Genomic DNA, 18,723 nt, shown 5'->3' with positions numbered 1-18,723 from the left:
TACATCTCGTTTCTTCTGACTGAATAGAGCTCTGGGGGACTCGGCGAGCCCTCTACAAAATATTTATAATAATATTTTGTAGCTCCATAAATTAGGGGAAAATTGAAATAGAAGCAGTTGTAAAAACGTCGATGAAGCTACCTGAAGCACTCCTATAGAGTTTTTTCAGATTTATTTGATTATTGCCATTCGGCAAAAGTAATACGCGCGATTTATGGGCCCGATATATCAGCATTGTATATAGAGAGAAACAGATAGAGAGATATTATCAAATTAAATATTTAGCATTATTAATTTTCTTAAAAAGCCTTATATTGTAATTATGATGAAAACAGAAAGTATCATAGAATTTTTTGAAGCATGTTAATTCTGTTTGTTTTGTTTTTCAGTTCATTTTTTTCGATTAATCTGTCTAAAATAAAATTGAATTCGAAGAAAAATGCATCATAGATGAAATTTCACTTGAAGCGCGAATTTATGTAGCAGAGGGTTTTTTGCAAATAGAAAATTCTAAGTATTTAGAGCGACTGATAGATATCCTCTCGATACAGATATCTAGAAATACCTACGTGGAACAAAGAAAAGATTAAATGTAGAGAAGTGTATTTACACTAATAAATTCAGGAATAAAATATTTAAAGATTTTGAATTCTTTTTTTTAACTAATAAATGATTCTTTTGCAAATCATACTCACTTTATGCATGTAAAAATACTTTTGTTCTTCAAAACGTGAAATTTATTCTGCACAAAATTGAATCCATTCATCTCCAAAATATACCAATTTTTACTTCAGATTGAAAAAACAAAAACAAAAAAATAAATAAATAAAATAAAAGAAAATAAAGAAAATCAGTCATTTGAAATCTGCGAATGCTTCCAATTTTAAATGTTACCACTTTTTCGCGTACTTTTGCTATCATCACTAGTTTTAAATCACTCTAAACCTGAAACAGGAAGCTTGATTAAAGAATGAAATGAATAATGTAGATTGTTTTCATGAAAGTAATATGAATCATTGCGGTTAGTGATGTGAAACTAGTTTATGCCAACAAAACGTGTCATGAAAAGAGAATATTATTCTCTTCATGAAAATGCAAATACGCCGGGGGTGATCGTTATCGATAAGTCAGACATCATTTCAAATATCGAAATAAAAAGAAAGCCGATTTTGAATAGACTATTTATTTTTCTTCTACCTTAGAAATTTTTCAAAAATTGGAATTTTTAATGCACAAATAGATTGTAAAAGAAAGTAAGGCTGTTTAAGGAAATATTTTTAAATGAAGTGAAACGTAAAATTGTTTAAGAGGATTTGAATTCAAGGAATTTAGTAATATTTGATTTAATGATAAAGTTTATTTTCAAGTTGAATTTGAGTAATTTACTTTTGCGTTTTTGTAAGACTGCGTAGCATTTTGTGTTAAATAACTCAACGATTTAATTGGTAAATTAATTTTGTAAGCTACATACTTTTAAGGGAGTATATTATTTCTGGAAAAGTATTACAGGAGTCTTCTGGTCGAAGTTGTTAATTCATCACTGATGTTTGACATCAAAGATAAGAAAGAATGGGAGTGATTAATAGATTCTTCAGAATATTTAAAAGACAACATTAGGGTCACCACTTGTTAGTAGAAAATATTTCCTTTTAAATTTTATGTCTGTGTTGCATATTTCACAATACCAACTGCCATTTTGAAATCTTGTAGGTGAAAGTTGTGACAAGTTATAAGTGAAAAATGTTTTTAGATAGTCTGAAGTAAAATTCTGCAGTTCATCGATTCTACTGTTTCACAAAGGTAAATCAAATACTTTTCTTAGAGTTTTAGCACATAATTTTATTTGTGACATTAGGTACTAATTGAAAAGTCAAATATGTCCATTCTCTATTTGGATTTTTCAGTAGAAGACATTTTGTATGAAATTACATAGTCTTGTACCTAGGGACATGGATTTAAGTACAACAAAACTCATATCGTATATGTTGTTATTTTTTGAAAGTTTTATCATAATATATATATAGGAAAAGCCTTGATTATCTAAACCACTGTGAAGTAATCAGTTTTCTTTGTCTTTGAATGTTTTTTAAATGGATGGAGTGTATATCACTTAGTAAATTTTAATATATTTGATTTATCAAAAAAAATGCGTTTGCTATTATTATTATTGCAGATTATTTTTTTTTTAAATAAGCGTGATAATCTATTAAAAAGGACATTTTTTTATGTTTTTAAAGGCAAAAATATAATTTTAAATAAAGTTTCAACCATGTTTTAATCGAATTTTTAAATTTTTATCCCACGTTCCTAATTTATTAGTATTCTTCTTTAATTACATATTCATAATTATATATTTAGATGCATAGAAATCCTGACGATATAAAGATGTCAAAACTAATACCGATAATGCAACTGCGGCTGCAAAAGCAGTTTTGAATCGTGTTCCACTTTGGGATGAAACACGATAGTTTTGAGTAAACAGAACAATACAGTATTGACTTTTGCTGGAAAACTCATTCCGAAAATACGGAATTCAATAATACATATTCTAGCTGCTGTACTATTTGAATGGATGAAGACGAAGAGATTGCCCTCGTTTAGTATCTTGTCGTTACCTGGTTATCGAAGCGGTGGAAAACCAATTCTTGACAAATACTCCAGAAAAGAAAGAAATTTTTAAAAAAGAGAGAAAAACTAAGCAATTAAAGTGATGAAAAGAAAAAGAGAATTCCTGGAAAAATCTGCGATTCAGATTGAGGAATCGAAAAAAGTATAGGTCAATACAGATTCCTCTGATTCCACTGTAGATACAAATTCAGTTATTCAAATAAATACGCTGCTGTTATGAGTGTACTATTGAAAAAGAATACTTTTGTTTAACAAGATTACAAGGCAGAAAATTGGACAGTTTTATGTATCTTAAATAATAGATATTAATGAGGAAGAATATTGTATTGAATACCTAAAAACATTACGCATTCAAAAAAGTGTCTGCGTGATAAAAATTTTGTTTATGAAAAAGGGAATTACAATATCGTGTACAAATTGCACAAAAAAAAAACCTACAGATGCTTCAAAGGAACAATATACAAAGCTGACATTTGGAATCAATTTTTCAAATTATGATATTGAATAACTTACGGAAATACTTTCAATTTACTAATAATTTGGCACATTGCAATTTACAAATTTATTATATGATAAATAAATTTATTACCTGATATTGTTCCTTTATAAAATTAAAATGTATATGTTCATTTTCTATTCATTACCGAATAAAATCTGACTTTCATGGAGTAGCCCTAGGTACCTAAGGACATTTGTGGAGTTTCTTTAAAAATCTTCTATTAGACAGCATTTATTATTTTAAGTATTTATAATAATTTCCAATAAAAAGTAACTTGCTAATTAAGTTTCACAATTTTTAAACAGGTCAATAACTCAGTATTTGTACCTTGCAAAAAAGTGACCCTAGGTACATAGCTCTCTCTATTTATTTTTTATATAAATAATAAAAATGAATTTTATTATATAGGGTGGGTTTGGCCTTATCTGACATGCAAAAGAGGATGATAGAAGAGTTCAAGGGAATCACAAAACACTAGTGCAACTCTTTAGTGTCTCTCTTACCGTTTTCAAGTCATGGCAGATAAAAATGAATTTACTGCAAATCGGAAGAAAATTCAATTTGCAAATTTTTTTGACAGACCTACACGTAAAATAAGTACATATTTTAAAGGAGCAAGAAAAATCCTATGAAATGTCACCATTTTCATCAGGATTACAAACCAAATTTCTTGGAATTAAAACCAAGCTACAGGTGTTGAAACATTGGCGAAATGCAAAATTGAATCGTCTCCAAATTTTTTAATATTAAATACCGCAAATACCGTTCTGACTACAAGCTGTCAAATTATTTTAAAAAAAAATGTCCATTTTATCAGTTTTCGAATGAGTGTACAATAAGTACTACAGTGCTCTAATTCTTGAAAATTTTAGTCTTTGGTTTGCCATACATCACTGAAATCAGCAAATGAAAGGATAGTAGATGAATAGAATCTACGAAAATCTGACAGTTTATATTCTTTCAGATATGAAGATATCTTCCAGTTTGCTTACGTGCACATCCCATTCACGGATACAAAATCTGGTCAATCCACTGAACAGCTTGTAAGTTCTTCAGTTTCTTTGGCATTTGCTGCTGTTACTGCGTCAACATTTTTTGGACTTTGTTTCAGCTCGGTCGATTTTTTTTCTCACTCTGTGCACATTTCTACTTGCCTGTAAATAGGCATATTTTGTTTTGTTTTTTGACAAATGCTGATTTGAGAGATGTTTTGCAAACGAAAGACTAAATTTCTCTTGAGCTGGAACACCGATATAACTTATTTTAAATTCAGTCAAAAGCTGATGGGATGGACAAATTTTTGGTAAATTTAACAGAGTGAAGCTAGAACGGTATTTGCGGTATTCGGTATTAAATATTTCGGCGACAATTCCATTTTGCATTTTGCCAAGGTTTCGGCACTTGCAGTTCCGCTTTAAATTCAAGTACTCTGATGAAAATGCTGTCATCTTATAGGATTTTCCAGTTCTTTCAAAATATGTGCTTATTTTAAGTAAGGCCGTCAATAACTTTTCAAATTAGGATTTCCCTGGATTTATAACATATTCATTTAATCCGCCATAACTTACAAATGATAAGAGATAAGACGGGATTGTTATAGTGTTTTATGATCCACATAGGTTCTTCTATCATCCTCTTTCGTTTGACAGAATAATTCAAAGTCACATTCTGCTTAACGGAGTTCTTCTTTCACAGAAAATAATTTTCTAGTGTCGTTTCAAATATCACGTTGTAATTTCTCTCTCTCTCTCTCTCTCTTTTATATATATATATATATATATATATATATATATATATATATATATATATATATACTTCTTAGAAGTCATCAAATGTCAAACTAATGTTGAATTTTAAAATATCAAAACAGTAGATCATTTATATTTTTAATTTTTGCAAAATGATTTATCTAAAGACAAATGTACAGTATAGTTTTTTTCCCCTCAATATTGACTTTGCTTCGTTTATTTTATCTGATCATATTTCTCTTCACGTTAGAATCTATCTCCAGTAAAATTTCTTCAATTCTACTACTTCGATTGCGATTTCATATATATTTTTAATTCATGATATTATATTGAAACATGATTCGCACCAAGTGACTTGATACGCTTTGCTGTTTATTTCTGCGACCTATCCAGAAGATCAGGTTTATGGTCACGATAAGAAACGCATCTATCAATAAGTAGTTTAAATAAAACTTATGAGTATTTCTTCTTTAATAAAGTTTCGTTCCTAAAATTGAAGAATGCCTAAATCTTCACAAATGCTGAGATACCTAGAAATTAAAGATCCTATTAGGCCTTTTAGAAAATAAATTATTTTTAACTTAGCATCTCAGCAAGAAATAAAGTATAAATCAATATGTAAAAACAACAGAATACCGACAATCAATTAAAATGTGAACAAAATCAATACATTTGTACCATTTCTCAGTAGTAAGATTCCATTTGATATCTTCAGTCTAGTAATGAAAAAAAAATCTTTATTAGTAATTTTTAATTATTTTGTTTCATTTTATTCTCATGTTAAAAGAATGTAGACGAATCGCATATTAAATTTTTCAAAGTAATATTCATAGTTTATAATTTTAAAAAAAAATGTTCTTTTGCTTACATCAAAGAACATTTCATCAAATCTTTAACTACTAATAAATTGAAGGCAACGATTTAACTGTTCAGTATATGTCCATGTGCTTCAATCTATTTGATTGATCGTATAATATTTCTGTATTTGAATCATTAATTGCAAGAAGAACGTGAATCTGATGGAATACTCGATGATCTGATGCAAATACAAACCAATAATCTTAATTTAAATGGAAAATCGAGTACAAATTTTTGAAACTACAGCAGAAAATCAATTAAAGTGTAAAGCAAACTGAGTGAGGTAGAAAATTTGCCTCATTCAAAAACTATAGAATAGAATCGCTGATTGACATGTAGTAATCGGTAGGCTCTCCCCCCCCCCCCCCCACACACACATTTTTTTTTTTCTTTACCTTGTCTCATTTATTTTTTGTGGGTAATTTTTTTAAACTCTTCGATTTTGGAAGAAGCACAAAGGATAAATTACCAACTAAACGTTTTTGTATTTTAGCAATCATTCTATTAAATATAAACCAAAATTCATAAAAGAGAATAACAGAATATACATTCAAACCGGCATTCAAAAGTTTTTTAAATGTAATGGAAATGAAGTTCACTTTTGGAAAAAAGTTACCTTTTTCATGTTCCTATAGTGAAAAAGTATCAATTTTGATAAAATGTGTTGATTTTAAAACTGGATTGTAAATAAAGAACTGAATGCAAGAATTTTAGTCTGGTAAAAGGTGAAATAGAATGTATTATTTCGATAACTAAGAAATATATTTCACAACACGATTTCATTTCCTTCATCTAATGCCTTCATGCGGAAATTTCACATACTTTTGAATATATAAATATGACTCCATCTTTTTATTAACCAAAAAAGACACATGTTTGTTATGAAAAATAAAATAGATTTATTCAAATTTATTTACTTCCTCCAGAAATAACATTTGTTCATCTTTTGGATAACAAACAAATTCCGTGAAGAAAAAGGTCCAATCGGTTAGATGCAATCCACTTATCAAGCCAATTTTTGATAACTGCGTCAGAATAAAACTTCTCTTCAGAAACGGCTTTCTCCATCAAGTTAAAGAACATATGGTGAATACGGAGAATAAGGTAATATATCCCAGCGAAATCATTCTAAAGTTTCTTTCACTTTTCTGGTAACATGTGGGCAAGAATTGTCATGTTGGAAAACAGCTTGTCATGTCTTCCGCCATATTCTGGATATTTTTCCTTCAATATATCGTTCATATTGACCACATTTGATGGTTTGATTGTATTATAACAGTTCATAATAAACTCTGCTTTTTGTTATGCAGTTTGCCATATGTATTAAAATAATCACTTTAAAATCGCAGAAACTATTCTTTGCAAGTTAAATTCGATGAGGCATGGTCACCATAAATATTCAACAACAATCGACGTGGTTCTACTACAGTTTTCTTTGAAATAAAATAATGAAACGTAACTACCCGCAAATGCTGTTTCCTTGGCACAAACTTGTCACGTTTCCTGAGCTAAAAAAATATTCGCTTTAAATATAAACCAGAGGCCACATACTAATTTTTAAAGGTTGTTGTTTCTCGATTTATTTGCGGACAATAAATACCATCTTTTAAAAATCTGTTGATTCATATTTATACACCCAATATATTATATTTATTCCCTTTACTGTCAAAATTCACTTATGAATGTTATTAAAAGATGACACATCCAGATTACAACAAAAGTGTAGGAAATTGGGAACAGAGGATTCTTTTGTAATGGAAGACATTATTGAATCTATTTTGATAATTTAGCATTTTAAGGTTGCTCGTGATGAACTTGTGATTCCTCGAGTTGCTCACGATTGCTCAAGTTGCTCGTGATTAGCATTTTAAAGTTGTTAGCGAATTCAGGCAGGTGCTTTTAGGCTTTCATAACCAAAAGAAAACTCAAAACTGATAGTGCACAATCCTAATTTGATTCATCTATATTGTAACGTTTTTTTAGATATTGTGTTCTCATGCACACTAATAGACACAGCGTCAAAATTATTTGGGATGAAACTGAGCTCAAACGAAGGGATTGAAATTGTTGGAAGTTTGCTACAAAATCAATTGAATTCCAGATTCCTTTTTAAAGAATTATTTAAAGGATTGTTTTCTTTGCTACTAGTACTACAATGTTTAACAGTTGAATGAGAACATTCGGGGGGGGGGGGGAGACAGTGACTAGAATAATGTAAAATATCTTTTGCGATGATGGAGATTTTTGTTTGATATAATAAGTCCAAAATCTATTTATTTTTTAATATGACGCACTTTGTAAGAAATATAAAACGCTTTCTTTTAATTCAAATTGAGTGAATGATCAATAAAGTAGCAAATTTCTTTCGCTACAAGTACTTTAACAAGTGATGATGATCATTAAAATTCATTTTAATTATAATTTCATGGACAGTTTTCGAAAATTAGAGAGCATATTAAAAGAGCCAAGCGCAATAAGTACACATCTTTATTAAAAAATTGACATGTCTTTATTTTAACTTTTCTTAAACCTTTTTAAGTATGTTTTGAATATCATTTTTAGAGTCTTCAGTATGTCTGGAATTGATGTGACGTTGTAAGTCTCTTCGCCTGACAAGAATTTTACCGCAAATTGAGCAACGATAAGGAGTATATGATTCAGAATGCAAACGAATGTGCTTATTTAGATTGCTTGGATCACTAAAAGGTCTGAAGCAGTACCTGCACTTCAGGGGTTTGAAACCCGTATGTGTGCGAACATGGATTTTCAATCCATATTTTCGAGAATAGACTTTACCACAATATCCGCAGACATGACCCGATGTTGAAGATAAAGAATAATCACCCCACATATTGTTTGATGATGTTGATTCTTGCGAAGCGTCATTACCTTTATAAAAATGTTTCGCATGTTCTAAAGCTGAGATGGAATTCAGCGATTGAAGAGCTCTCGAGTTAGCAAGTCCAACGTACAACGGCATTTCACTTTCTGCTGTCGGAAGAGTTGAAAAAGGCATAGAATTTTCCAATTGAAATGCTTCTTTCAAAATACTGGGAGAGTCTCGAGATTCTAGGAAATTACACTGGAAAAATAGGTGAACTTTCAATGGATTGGGATTCTGAAATATACGGCTACATTTATGGCAATGATAGGCTTGGTTTCCTATGGAAAAAAAAATCGACATGAACCACACAGTGTCAAAGTCATCAAACAGAAAAATAACATTAAAAAAATCTTTGGGTAATAAAAATACAAAGTTCATAAATGAGTAACGTATTTTAACATTGTTTTTGAAATTAAAATTCAGACATAATGATTTGGTTAATTGAAGTTCTTTCATTTTTGGTTTATATTCTAAAGAGAATCCATTAAAAAATTTTATTGTAGAAATTATAAATCTAAAAATTTAAATGTTAAGTAATATGGATGAATGAACATGCAAAGATGAAAGGCACCGACAGAACAAAAAATATGCAAAGAGTATGATGATATGGGTATAAACATCAATTCAACTAAAAGCGGAAGAACTTTAGTCTATTTTGCTGCTCTTGCAAAATTACAAACATAACATTCCACTCTAAAGATTCGAGAAACTAAATATATTTTGAGAATATTAATAGCTACAAGCAGCATATTGAACAAGCATCTGGCTAGTTCAATATTTTGTAGAATATTTTTATTTGTATCTCATAAGCTTAATAACTCGAAGTATTTTCTACTGAACGTGATAATCGTAACCGCAAAGAAGTCTATCTTAAGTACCCGAATTTTAACTGATTCAGAAGCCGGAATTTAAATCTTAATAACAAACAAAGGCCCATATCCTTCTGCAGGAAGTACGTCATCATCTCAACGCCATATCATTGTTACACCCACCAGGAGGGCCGGAATTTGTTTAATTATTCAGCAACTTCTCATATTCGTACTTGAGGTCTCCCTCTTGGTAACAGAAAAATAAAGAATGATTGTCCTCTACTTTTACAAAAACTAATCTTTTATTTTTTATTATTTTATGCATTTACTCAATTAAACCAACGTTCAGAAACATTTTAGAAAGTGTGAACATTCTGTGTTCTTGAATATCGAGGGCCATTAGAATATGAGCTAAGAAAATAAACCAATATGCAAATTCTTTCTTTCCAATTATACTGTAGAAGAGATAGCAGTTTTCGATGTACTGACGAAAATTCAGCAATAAAAAGAAATTGAGTTTTTGTTTTTCATTTAGCTTTCAAAGATTCTCACAAAAATAGAGAGCATCATACCTTAGAATATTCTTCTGTTTAGGGAAATGGTAAAATTCACATTGTTTAGTAATCAACTAACTGGGAAATAAATGAGAGAGTTTATGAATAGAACAAAAAAGCCATTCTTTTTTCTTTCGGTTAGTAGTTTGATAAATTTGAAAACATCAAAAGTGGAGAATAATTAATAAAATAAATAATGTCTAATGAATTTGTAAGCAATTTTATTCGAATTTCTGATTCCGTAATCTGAAACTTTTTATACATTAAAAAGAAACTTAATCAAATAGTTTAACCCTTTAAAGGGCCATTTTTTTCTAGTCATATTATGTTAAAATATTTTTAGGCTTGAAATTAGAATAAGGAAAGAGATTCATTTAGCTTATTAGATAAATTTAATTTGATTAATTAATTAATTTGGTTAATTAATAATTAAGTAACAAATCAAGACACATCATTTTGTGTGAGATAAAGAACTGAAGCATCTAAGTTTCTGACTTACTAAAAAAATTTGTCAGAACTTATGCCAACCTACATAATTTTATACAAAGATTGATAAATTTGGTGAGAAGCATACTTCTCCCGGCCTTAGAAAAGGTTAACTACTAGTTTATTTTTTTATTTAATGCTTAAAAATTTGCAATTACTTAAGCATCTGTAAATTTTTTAATGAGGTTGACTGATCGCACTGAAATTTCAATACTTAACTGAAACACGGCTTTTTTTCTGAAAGTTATCACATTTAGCTGAAACGAAGATTTCAACATAAAGGTTATGTTATTTGAATGTTCATATATCAGCAGCAACATATATATAAATTTTACTTTAATTTAATTGTGCTTTTTTTTTCACATTCAGAGCTAGATATTTTCCTAAAATACATTTATTATGGAAAAATTCTGTCAAAAAGAGGTATGAGGATTGGAGCACTTGTCACTCTAAGAAAGCAGATCAAAAGCAGATTCAGAATCCAGCAATGCTTCAAAAGATATTTCTCAAGGGCAGAAAAATACATCAAAGCAATTCTCTCTCTCTCTCGAATGCTTGCACAATTTGACATATTTTGTTTAAATCTTGTTTAAGTTAGAGAACCGAATAAGCCTTTTGGAGCTCTTCGCATTCTCCGATTGGTCCAGATTTTACACTTTGGATGCAAAGACTGCATGCTGAAATTTATCCATCACGCTTATTGAATTTTGATGTTGCCTTATTCACATACATTCGGGCATTCTGCCCAAATGATCTCAGAAATTAAGGAAATAACTAAAATTTTAAAGATAACGCACTAAAATTCATTCACAAAACTTGTTCATAATATCAACAATCGCCTTCACATATGAATGAAAAGATAAATTGGTATATATATATATATATATATATATATATATATATATATATATATATATATATATATATATATATATATATATATATATATATATATATATATAGATAGATAGATAGATAACACAAACATATATATAGACTTTCTTTTAAAAAAGGTTCTGTCAAAATTTGATGGAAATGTATAGTTTTGGTTTAAAGACCGTATACCAAATTTCATCCGTCTACCTTTTACCGTTTATGTTATTACGTTTACAAGGGTTTCTTTATTCAGGAAAACAATGCAATGTGCAGATACATAATTTTTAAAGTCTTAGTAAGGAGAAGTTAAAAATTACTGTTAACTTTCGCTAGACAAAAATTCCTAAATTCAACGTAAAACTTCGAATCTTTAAATAAGCAAAAGTTAATGTTTCCCGTTCAGTTGAAATTAGAAAATTATATTTTAGCAAATGCTTCAACAAGATAATTCCAAAACGCATTTAAAAACACTCCAAAACATGCTTATTTTCCCTTGCTAAAAAAATTATATGATTAAAGATATGTAAAGAAAAGCATTTTAATGCTGTACTTGTTAAACCAGAAACATACCCTTTGCAGGAATATTAAAACGAAATCAAGAGACAAAGATAGTTACAGGAAAAGGGAGAAAAGAAAGGTGCGATTTTCTCAATGATATGAGTCTTTAGAAGACAGTAGCATTTCAGATACGCACAAACGATTGTTCCGTGCTGTGAATCTGACAACCTATGTTTCGATACACTGCGATGCTTCGAGGATTGAGAAAAATTTTTATCGTCTTCATTCGATATTCATACACTATGTGAACAAAAGTATCTGGACACCTTCGAAATGATGCATTTTTTTTCCGAATATTTCTAGGAAGGTTAGAAAATCAGTCTTTAAACTTCTTTCATGTAAAATATATACTATAACTCACCATTTAAAGTGAAAATTTCAACATGAAAACATTTAGAGAATCGACCAGAAATTGACGAGGAAGAAAATGATTTGAAAACATGAATTTGAAGCTTTCGACAATAGTTTTCCTTCCTTTGGACAATACTTTCGTGCATTTTCGTAAATATAGGACGAATGTTCGAGAAGGTATAAAAGGTATTTTTAAGATACCAAATTTTTCCGCAAGTCTTTTGTTTAGAAAATGCCGAGTTTTCAACTATATAACACAAAATTTGCGGAATACATGGCAAAATCAGAAGTGAATTCCGTAAACATTCGAGGAAATACGAGTATTTTTAGCAAATAAAATATAGCTGCTAATGCACGAAATATAGCATGCGTTTTGTTTCATAATTTCAAAGCCTGATATATGAGTGAATTTAAATAAAAATTACAGTCGAATGCCATTAAGATTCAGAATGATATTGACGTTGCAGCGACCTGAATTTTAGTTTCTCTCGTACAGAAAAATTATGGGTTTCCCCCCCCCCTCGTATTGATAATCTTTAAACCTGGACCTTTGAATAATTTTATTTCGGTCGCGGTGGCCGAGTGGTAAGGTCTCGGCTTCGGAATCGGTGGGTTTCAGATTCGCGACCTGATTCCAACGAAGAATCGTCGCATAAGCGGGCTTAGTACACGTTAAATCCATCGGAGACAAACATTTTCCCACTGATGTGGTGCGGAAATTTGGAGAGGGGGTACCAGCTCAGTGTCGTCCTCGTCATCTGACTACGGTTCACAATTATGAGGTACGTCCCAAAATAGCTCTAGTGTTGCTTTAACAACGGGACGTTAATATAACTAAACTTCGAATAATTATACTGAATTCAACACAGAATTAAAAATGCACTAAATAGCTTAAATTAAAATGTATTAATAGCTCCTTATATTTATAAGGTAAGTACATAATATAACAAACATAGATAACAAAGAAAATTTTTATGTTAATCATTATCATTTGCGCTAACATTATTAACCTTTAATTTTATTGTAAATTTCATTTATAATATAACTGAAATTCTTCGAGTGTGTCTGTTACTAATACGAGGTGGGCCCACCTTTTGCTGCAGTTACAATTTCTATTCTACAAGGAAGGCTATCGAATAGGTTTTTTAATGTTTCAGAACAAGTTGCACCTCATTCTTATAAAAGAAAACTGGAAAGCTTTGTTATTGATGTTGGCCGTTGTGGTGTAGCTATAATTCGATTTTCAAAATCATGGCAACTGTTTGGAAAGAGTCGTTTCAACATGCCCGTGCTCCTATTCACAAAGTGCAGAATATGTTTTTACGTATGGAAATTGAAGAATCAGGACGGCCTGTTCAGAGTCTGGATATCAATCCCTTACACTTAAGGGATGAATTTGGGCTAGACTACAAAACACCACTTTAGTAACAGAGCTTCCTTTTACAAAAACGGTGTGCAATTCCTCCAGAAACATTCGAGCAACTAAGAGTAACAATTGAAGTTGTCTCAATAGCAGATGTTGATCCCCACACATCCCCCTTTGTCTGACATATCCGAAAGTTTTCAATTATATTGTAAATAAACTGCATAATGTTAGGATACAAATGTTTGAGCAAATAATAATGAGTAACATTATAAATTTCTTTGTTATTCATGATGTCGAATTTATTGCAATTTCTGTTATGTGCTTCACTTATAAATACAAAGATGTATTTAATATATTTATAAACTCGTATAGAATTCAGCATAACTATTCGAAGATTCAATTTAAAAGAATATCAAGTTGTGGAAATCACTTCGTAGCTTCACTTCGAAAATAATTGAAATTCAGCTCACTGCCACGTCGACTTTCTGAATCTTTGTATAAGTTACCCTATATATCTATCTAGAAATTAGGGGGGAAAAGATATTCTATATTTCATGTATACGTAGTTAAAATTTATTTTCTAAAATGCTCCTATTTCTTAGAATATTTAAAGAGTTCACTTTAGATTTTAATATAATATTTCGATATTACTTTGTCATGTATTCCATAAATTTCGTATTATTTAGCTGAAAACTATATATTATAAGCAAAAAAAAAAATTGTGAAAGAATTTAAGATTTTTTAAGCTTTATATCTTCCCGATTATGCGTATTACATTTACGAAAATGATCGAAAGTTTTGCCCAAAGCAAAACAAAACAAAACAAAAAAAGTTGGAGTTTTAAATTACTATACGCCGTTCAACAACTCTCGAAATACATGAATCCGAAATTGTTCAGATACTTTTTAATCCCTTGGTGTAGAATGCGACTAATGAACGGTTTAGTACATAATCGGTCGAAATCATGAATAATCAGAAAGAAAAAGTCATAAATGTTACGAAATACGCTAATAAATAACATTTTGAAATAACGTGGGAGTTCGTGGTTGAGAGCGTTTATTATAAATGTTTCATTTCAACCCTCTGTATCGATGGATAAGTTGATTTTTCGTACAAATTATTAAAATAAACTGAAATTGTTTTAATTTATTACCTTTGATGTTAATAGGTGTCAAGAAAGGGAATTCTAACTGTGACAGAAGATCAGCACCCATCCAAATAAAGAGCTCTTCAGAAGCCTTCACAGCTTTAGTCATTCTAAGAATTAATCCACCAGGACTTTGTGTCAGCTCCACATTTTGTTCATGACAATTTTTAGCTATAGCTATGAGACATGCCCACTTTGGGCATACCTGCTTTTCGACAATATTTAAAAAGCCATCATTTAACTCTACCTAAAAAGAAAAACATAAAAATTAATCCTCCAAGTCACTAATCATATATAAATTTATTATTAAATAAGAAATGCTAAGAAGACGTGAAAAAAGGTCTAAATTAATGAAGATCACGAATCATTTTATATATATATATATATATATATATATATATATATATATATATATATATATAACTTTGCTTGAAAAACCGATAATTTTTTTTCTTGTAAACTTTTCTTTCCTTTGGGTGACATCTCGTTCACTATTATTGTCTTCAAAACTCAAAGTTAATGTAAATAATTCCAGATCTTTAACTAAACTTGTTTCAGATGAAGTTTACTTCCTGATCCAATCATAATCAAGGAATGTAAAGAAGCAAGATGGCTTTAAATGCAAACGACCCATTCAACATGAGAATGCTTGATTATTTATATTACAATACTGGTGGAAGGCAGATTCAGGAAAACAGATTTCAAACCTTATTCAGTTTCATAAATTCAAATAATCGATAAATGGTTCTAAGAAAAAAGAAATTCTCAAATTTTCTAACCAAATGTTACTTCTTGAATTTTACTTTTAAACTGGTCTTCACTATTTTATTTTGGTATTGACATAAGTATTGACTTTATATCCACAAACCTTATGTTCTAAATATTTAAAGTCTTAAAATTTCTTTTTATGATTCATACATGTTTTTGATACCTGTTCTTGATGAATATCAAAGGTTTGAAAAATTAAAATTTTTAGAAAGTATTTCTTAATTGGGCCGTGAAATTAATGTTTGTGAATCCCATGTTGCTAGTTTCAAGAATAAGCAATTGAATATCCATTAGAATAGGAGATCCAAAAATAATTTCTGAACCTTCTAAATGAAGTAAGGAATGCATATGAGTCAATATGCGCATTTCAGGAAGAAAACAATTTTTAAAAATGTATGCTTTCCCAATGCAATAGATCAAATTTAAAAAAATAATCTTGACATATTGACATTTTAATAAAGCAGACCAATACTCTTAACCGAGCTATGAAGCTTAGAATTTCCTTATTTCCTCGAAAGCTGTAAGAAGTCGTGCTATGGCGGAAATGCTAAAATTATGTTAATTTTTTTAACTAAACAAAACTAATATTTTGCGAAATTCTTCCTTAATATTTTCACTAAGGAAGAATTTTGCAAAACTAAAATTAATATTTTCCAAAATTCTCCCTTAGTGAATCTCTAATACTTAAAAGTAACTTTCTGACAAAAATTACGTTCTTAACTTCAGTGGTTTAGGCTGTGGTTGCTCTGTCAGTCAGGCAAACCATTATATATGCATATAGAAAGAGAGGACAGAATTCTACAGATGAAAGAAGCTCGTTCGTTCTCGATAAGTTTGGCACAATTCTCATTTCACACTTCCTCTTCGGGATAACTATTCCAATATTTCGGTGCCAAGAAAGGGAAGCGAGAAGAAAAGTTAATTATCTTAATATGAAATGTATACTCCTCGATGTCTTCCGCGAATTCTTCATTTTCGCCGGTTTTTCTTTCTTGATACATTCGGTATAGAAAAATGTATGGTTATGTTTTCGATGCATCGTATTCAACGTCTGCGGAAACGAAAAAAAAAAAAAAAAAAAAATCTTTGTACAGTTTTTAAATTTAAGCACTTTTTATGATACTACGCATCTTGTAATAAATAGTTTAAACCGCACAAATTTACAAGTTGTCACTTATCCAATTCTTTTCAATCATCGGAAAAGAAACATTGTTAGGTAGACTTTGTGTTCTTTTACAGTAAATGATTAATTTCGCCAAAAAGTATATTTACAAGAATTCTCTACTGGTCGTTTTGTACTTCTATACTCTCCGAAAGATCTTTTTCAAGAAAATCATGAAACTCAAGATTTCACAGACTTTGCTTTGATACTATAATACAAAATTAACTACTTTTGGGCTCTTAGAAATATTTTGTACAATAGTGAAATTGGGAATAAAATTTCAAACAAATGCAAATGCTCTTGTTTTTTCATCCGAAAATAAGCTTCAAGAAATGTGATCACAATTATGCCATATTCGAAATTCGTTAATTATCCCTTTCATTGAAAATCAATTCAACTGATTTTTAATAAGGTATAAAATACTTTCAATAGAAAATATTTAAATATTCAACAAACAGGATATTTGCGCATAGGTGCTTGGCAAAAATTAAAGGTGAAAATATTGGGATCGTTGTAAATACTTTCTATTTGTTTATAAAATTAAATTAAAGCATAAAGAAAATGTTTACTTTAAAAAATATTAATTTAACAGCCTTTGAAGGATCAAACATTTTGACAAAAAAAAGTTTTAATCATTCTTTCACACATTCCTTTTCTTCAGGTTGAATAAATATATTGATTCGATTTGATTTTCAGAATTCAGATTTTTAAATATAGAGCGATGCTTCTACCAAATGCACATTCTTATCAAAGCTAATTAATTGAAAATTGGAAAATGATTCTTTAATTGTTCGAGTGCAGCTCCGATATCAAGAGAAAAAGAGGTTGAGGTTGTCTTACGATGAAAGTTACATTCGAAATAAGTTAAACATTCTTCGAAATTTTTCCTTTAGGACGGTTGACAATTAAAGCATATTTTACTAAAAAGCAGAACATTTAAATTAGATAATCTAGATAGTAAAACAAGGTGAAATATTTACTTACGTGAAAATGGAATTTCTTAGTTGTAGACTTCTCTAACAGCCTTTGTATAGCTATATCACCAACTCCCGGCAGTGAGCTCGTTCCTTCAGGAATATCACAAACAGCTGTAACAGAAGAACTCATTTTTAAAGAGCGTCATTTGCCCGCCTAAATTTTTCCCAATGATTTTTGAGAAAACTTTACCCAAGTGTGGCAGGGAAGTCAGTCGTACACCTGATTCGAGGAGAGTATGATCCATGAACTGATTCCCGTTGGGTTCCCAAGTACCAGGTGTTTGACTCCCATCGGTTGAGAGGGGTGCCCCCCGCTTTTGACAAGGGTGACGACACAAACGGATTTTACTTTCTCGTATTCATCGAAAAATTCATACTCAAAAAGTCTTCGCTATTTGGAACTTCCCAAGTGTGAAATATATAATTTTCCAAGGTGTATGTGAACATGATTTCTCAAAAATGGAAGAATAACATTTTGTGCTCAAAAATACGTGTTTCGATATCAAATTTTGAATAAATTACGTCAATGGAAAGACTAATCATTTGTTAATTTGTGATATAACTAGAAAAAAATAATAAAACACGTTTGGTATACAAGAGAATTATTGAGAGGCTTTCTTCATTGTACTAAACGCAAACCTTTTATACACAAATATCTACATTAATGTAAATGGATATCAATTCAAGTTTTTTATCCAACGAATTTAATCTTTGAGATCATTTAACTATTATGAATAAGCATTACTCAAAAATGAGTTCTGTATGAAACATTTTGAAAGCAATATTTTTTATCATAATCATGGCACTAACAGATAGATCTATTTATTTATTTTTTAATTTTGCGGATTCTTTTCTTGGGGGATCTATGTTTTAAATTCAACTTTTAATTAAAGCGACAAAATTTATAATTCTATATATATTAAGGTATATACCTATGTTTAAAAGTCAATTTTTGGTCTAAATACAATTTTTATTATTATTATTTTACTTTAAAATCCCTTTATTTGGGTTTCCAAAATTGTGTTTGGTTTAATTCTACGATAAATAGAAAC

At 29.8% G+C, this 18,723-nt stretch overlaps 1 protein-coding gene across 1 annotated transcript; it reads right to left on the bottom strand.

The window, feature by feature from the left end:
• Positions 1 to 6,660: 6,660 nt before the first annotated feature.
• Positions 6,661 to 18,238, bottom strand: LOC129959617 (zinc finger protein 586-like). Its single transcript, XM_056072485.1, has 3 exons — positions 17,679 to 18,238; positions 14,771 to 15,011; positions 6,661 to 8,895 (listed from the first exon to the last, which is right to left on the bottom strand). Exons 1-3 carry the CDS (start codon positions 17,799 to 17,801, stop codon positions 8,258 to 8,260), a joined length of 1,002 nt encoding a protein of 333 aa, XP_055928460.1. The 5' UTR covers positions 17,802 to 18,238; the 3' UTR covers positions 6,661 to 8,257.
• Positions 18,239 to 18,723: the final 485 nt, after the last annotated feature.

Source organism: Argiope bruennichi, chromosome X2 (assembly GCF_947563725.1).
Source record: "Argiope bruennichi chromosome X2, qqArgBrue1.1, whole genome shotgun sequence".
In the NCBI taxonomy this organism is placed as follows: Eukaryota; Metazoa; Arthropoda; class Arachnida; order Araneae; family Araneidae; genus Argiope; species Argiope bruennichi.
The sequence above is the reverse complement of the archived record's forward strand: the minus strand, read 5'-3'. Positions and strand labels throughout refer to the sequence as shown.

Coding starts and splice junctions, on each gene's coding strand:
- LOC129959617 (XM_056072485.1), bottom strand. CDS start 17,801: ATGAGTTCTTCTGTTACAGCTGTTTGTGATATTCCTGAAGGAACGAGC. Junction 15,012..17,678: donor CTAAGAAATTCCATTTTCAC/GTAAGTAAATAT, acceptor TTTTCTTTTTAG/GTAGAGTTAAATGATGGCTT. Junction 8,896..14,770: donor GACACCTATTAACATCAAAG/GTAATAAATTAA, acceptor TTTTTTCCATAG/GAAACCAAGCCTATCATTGC.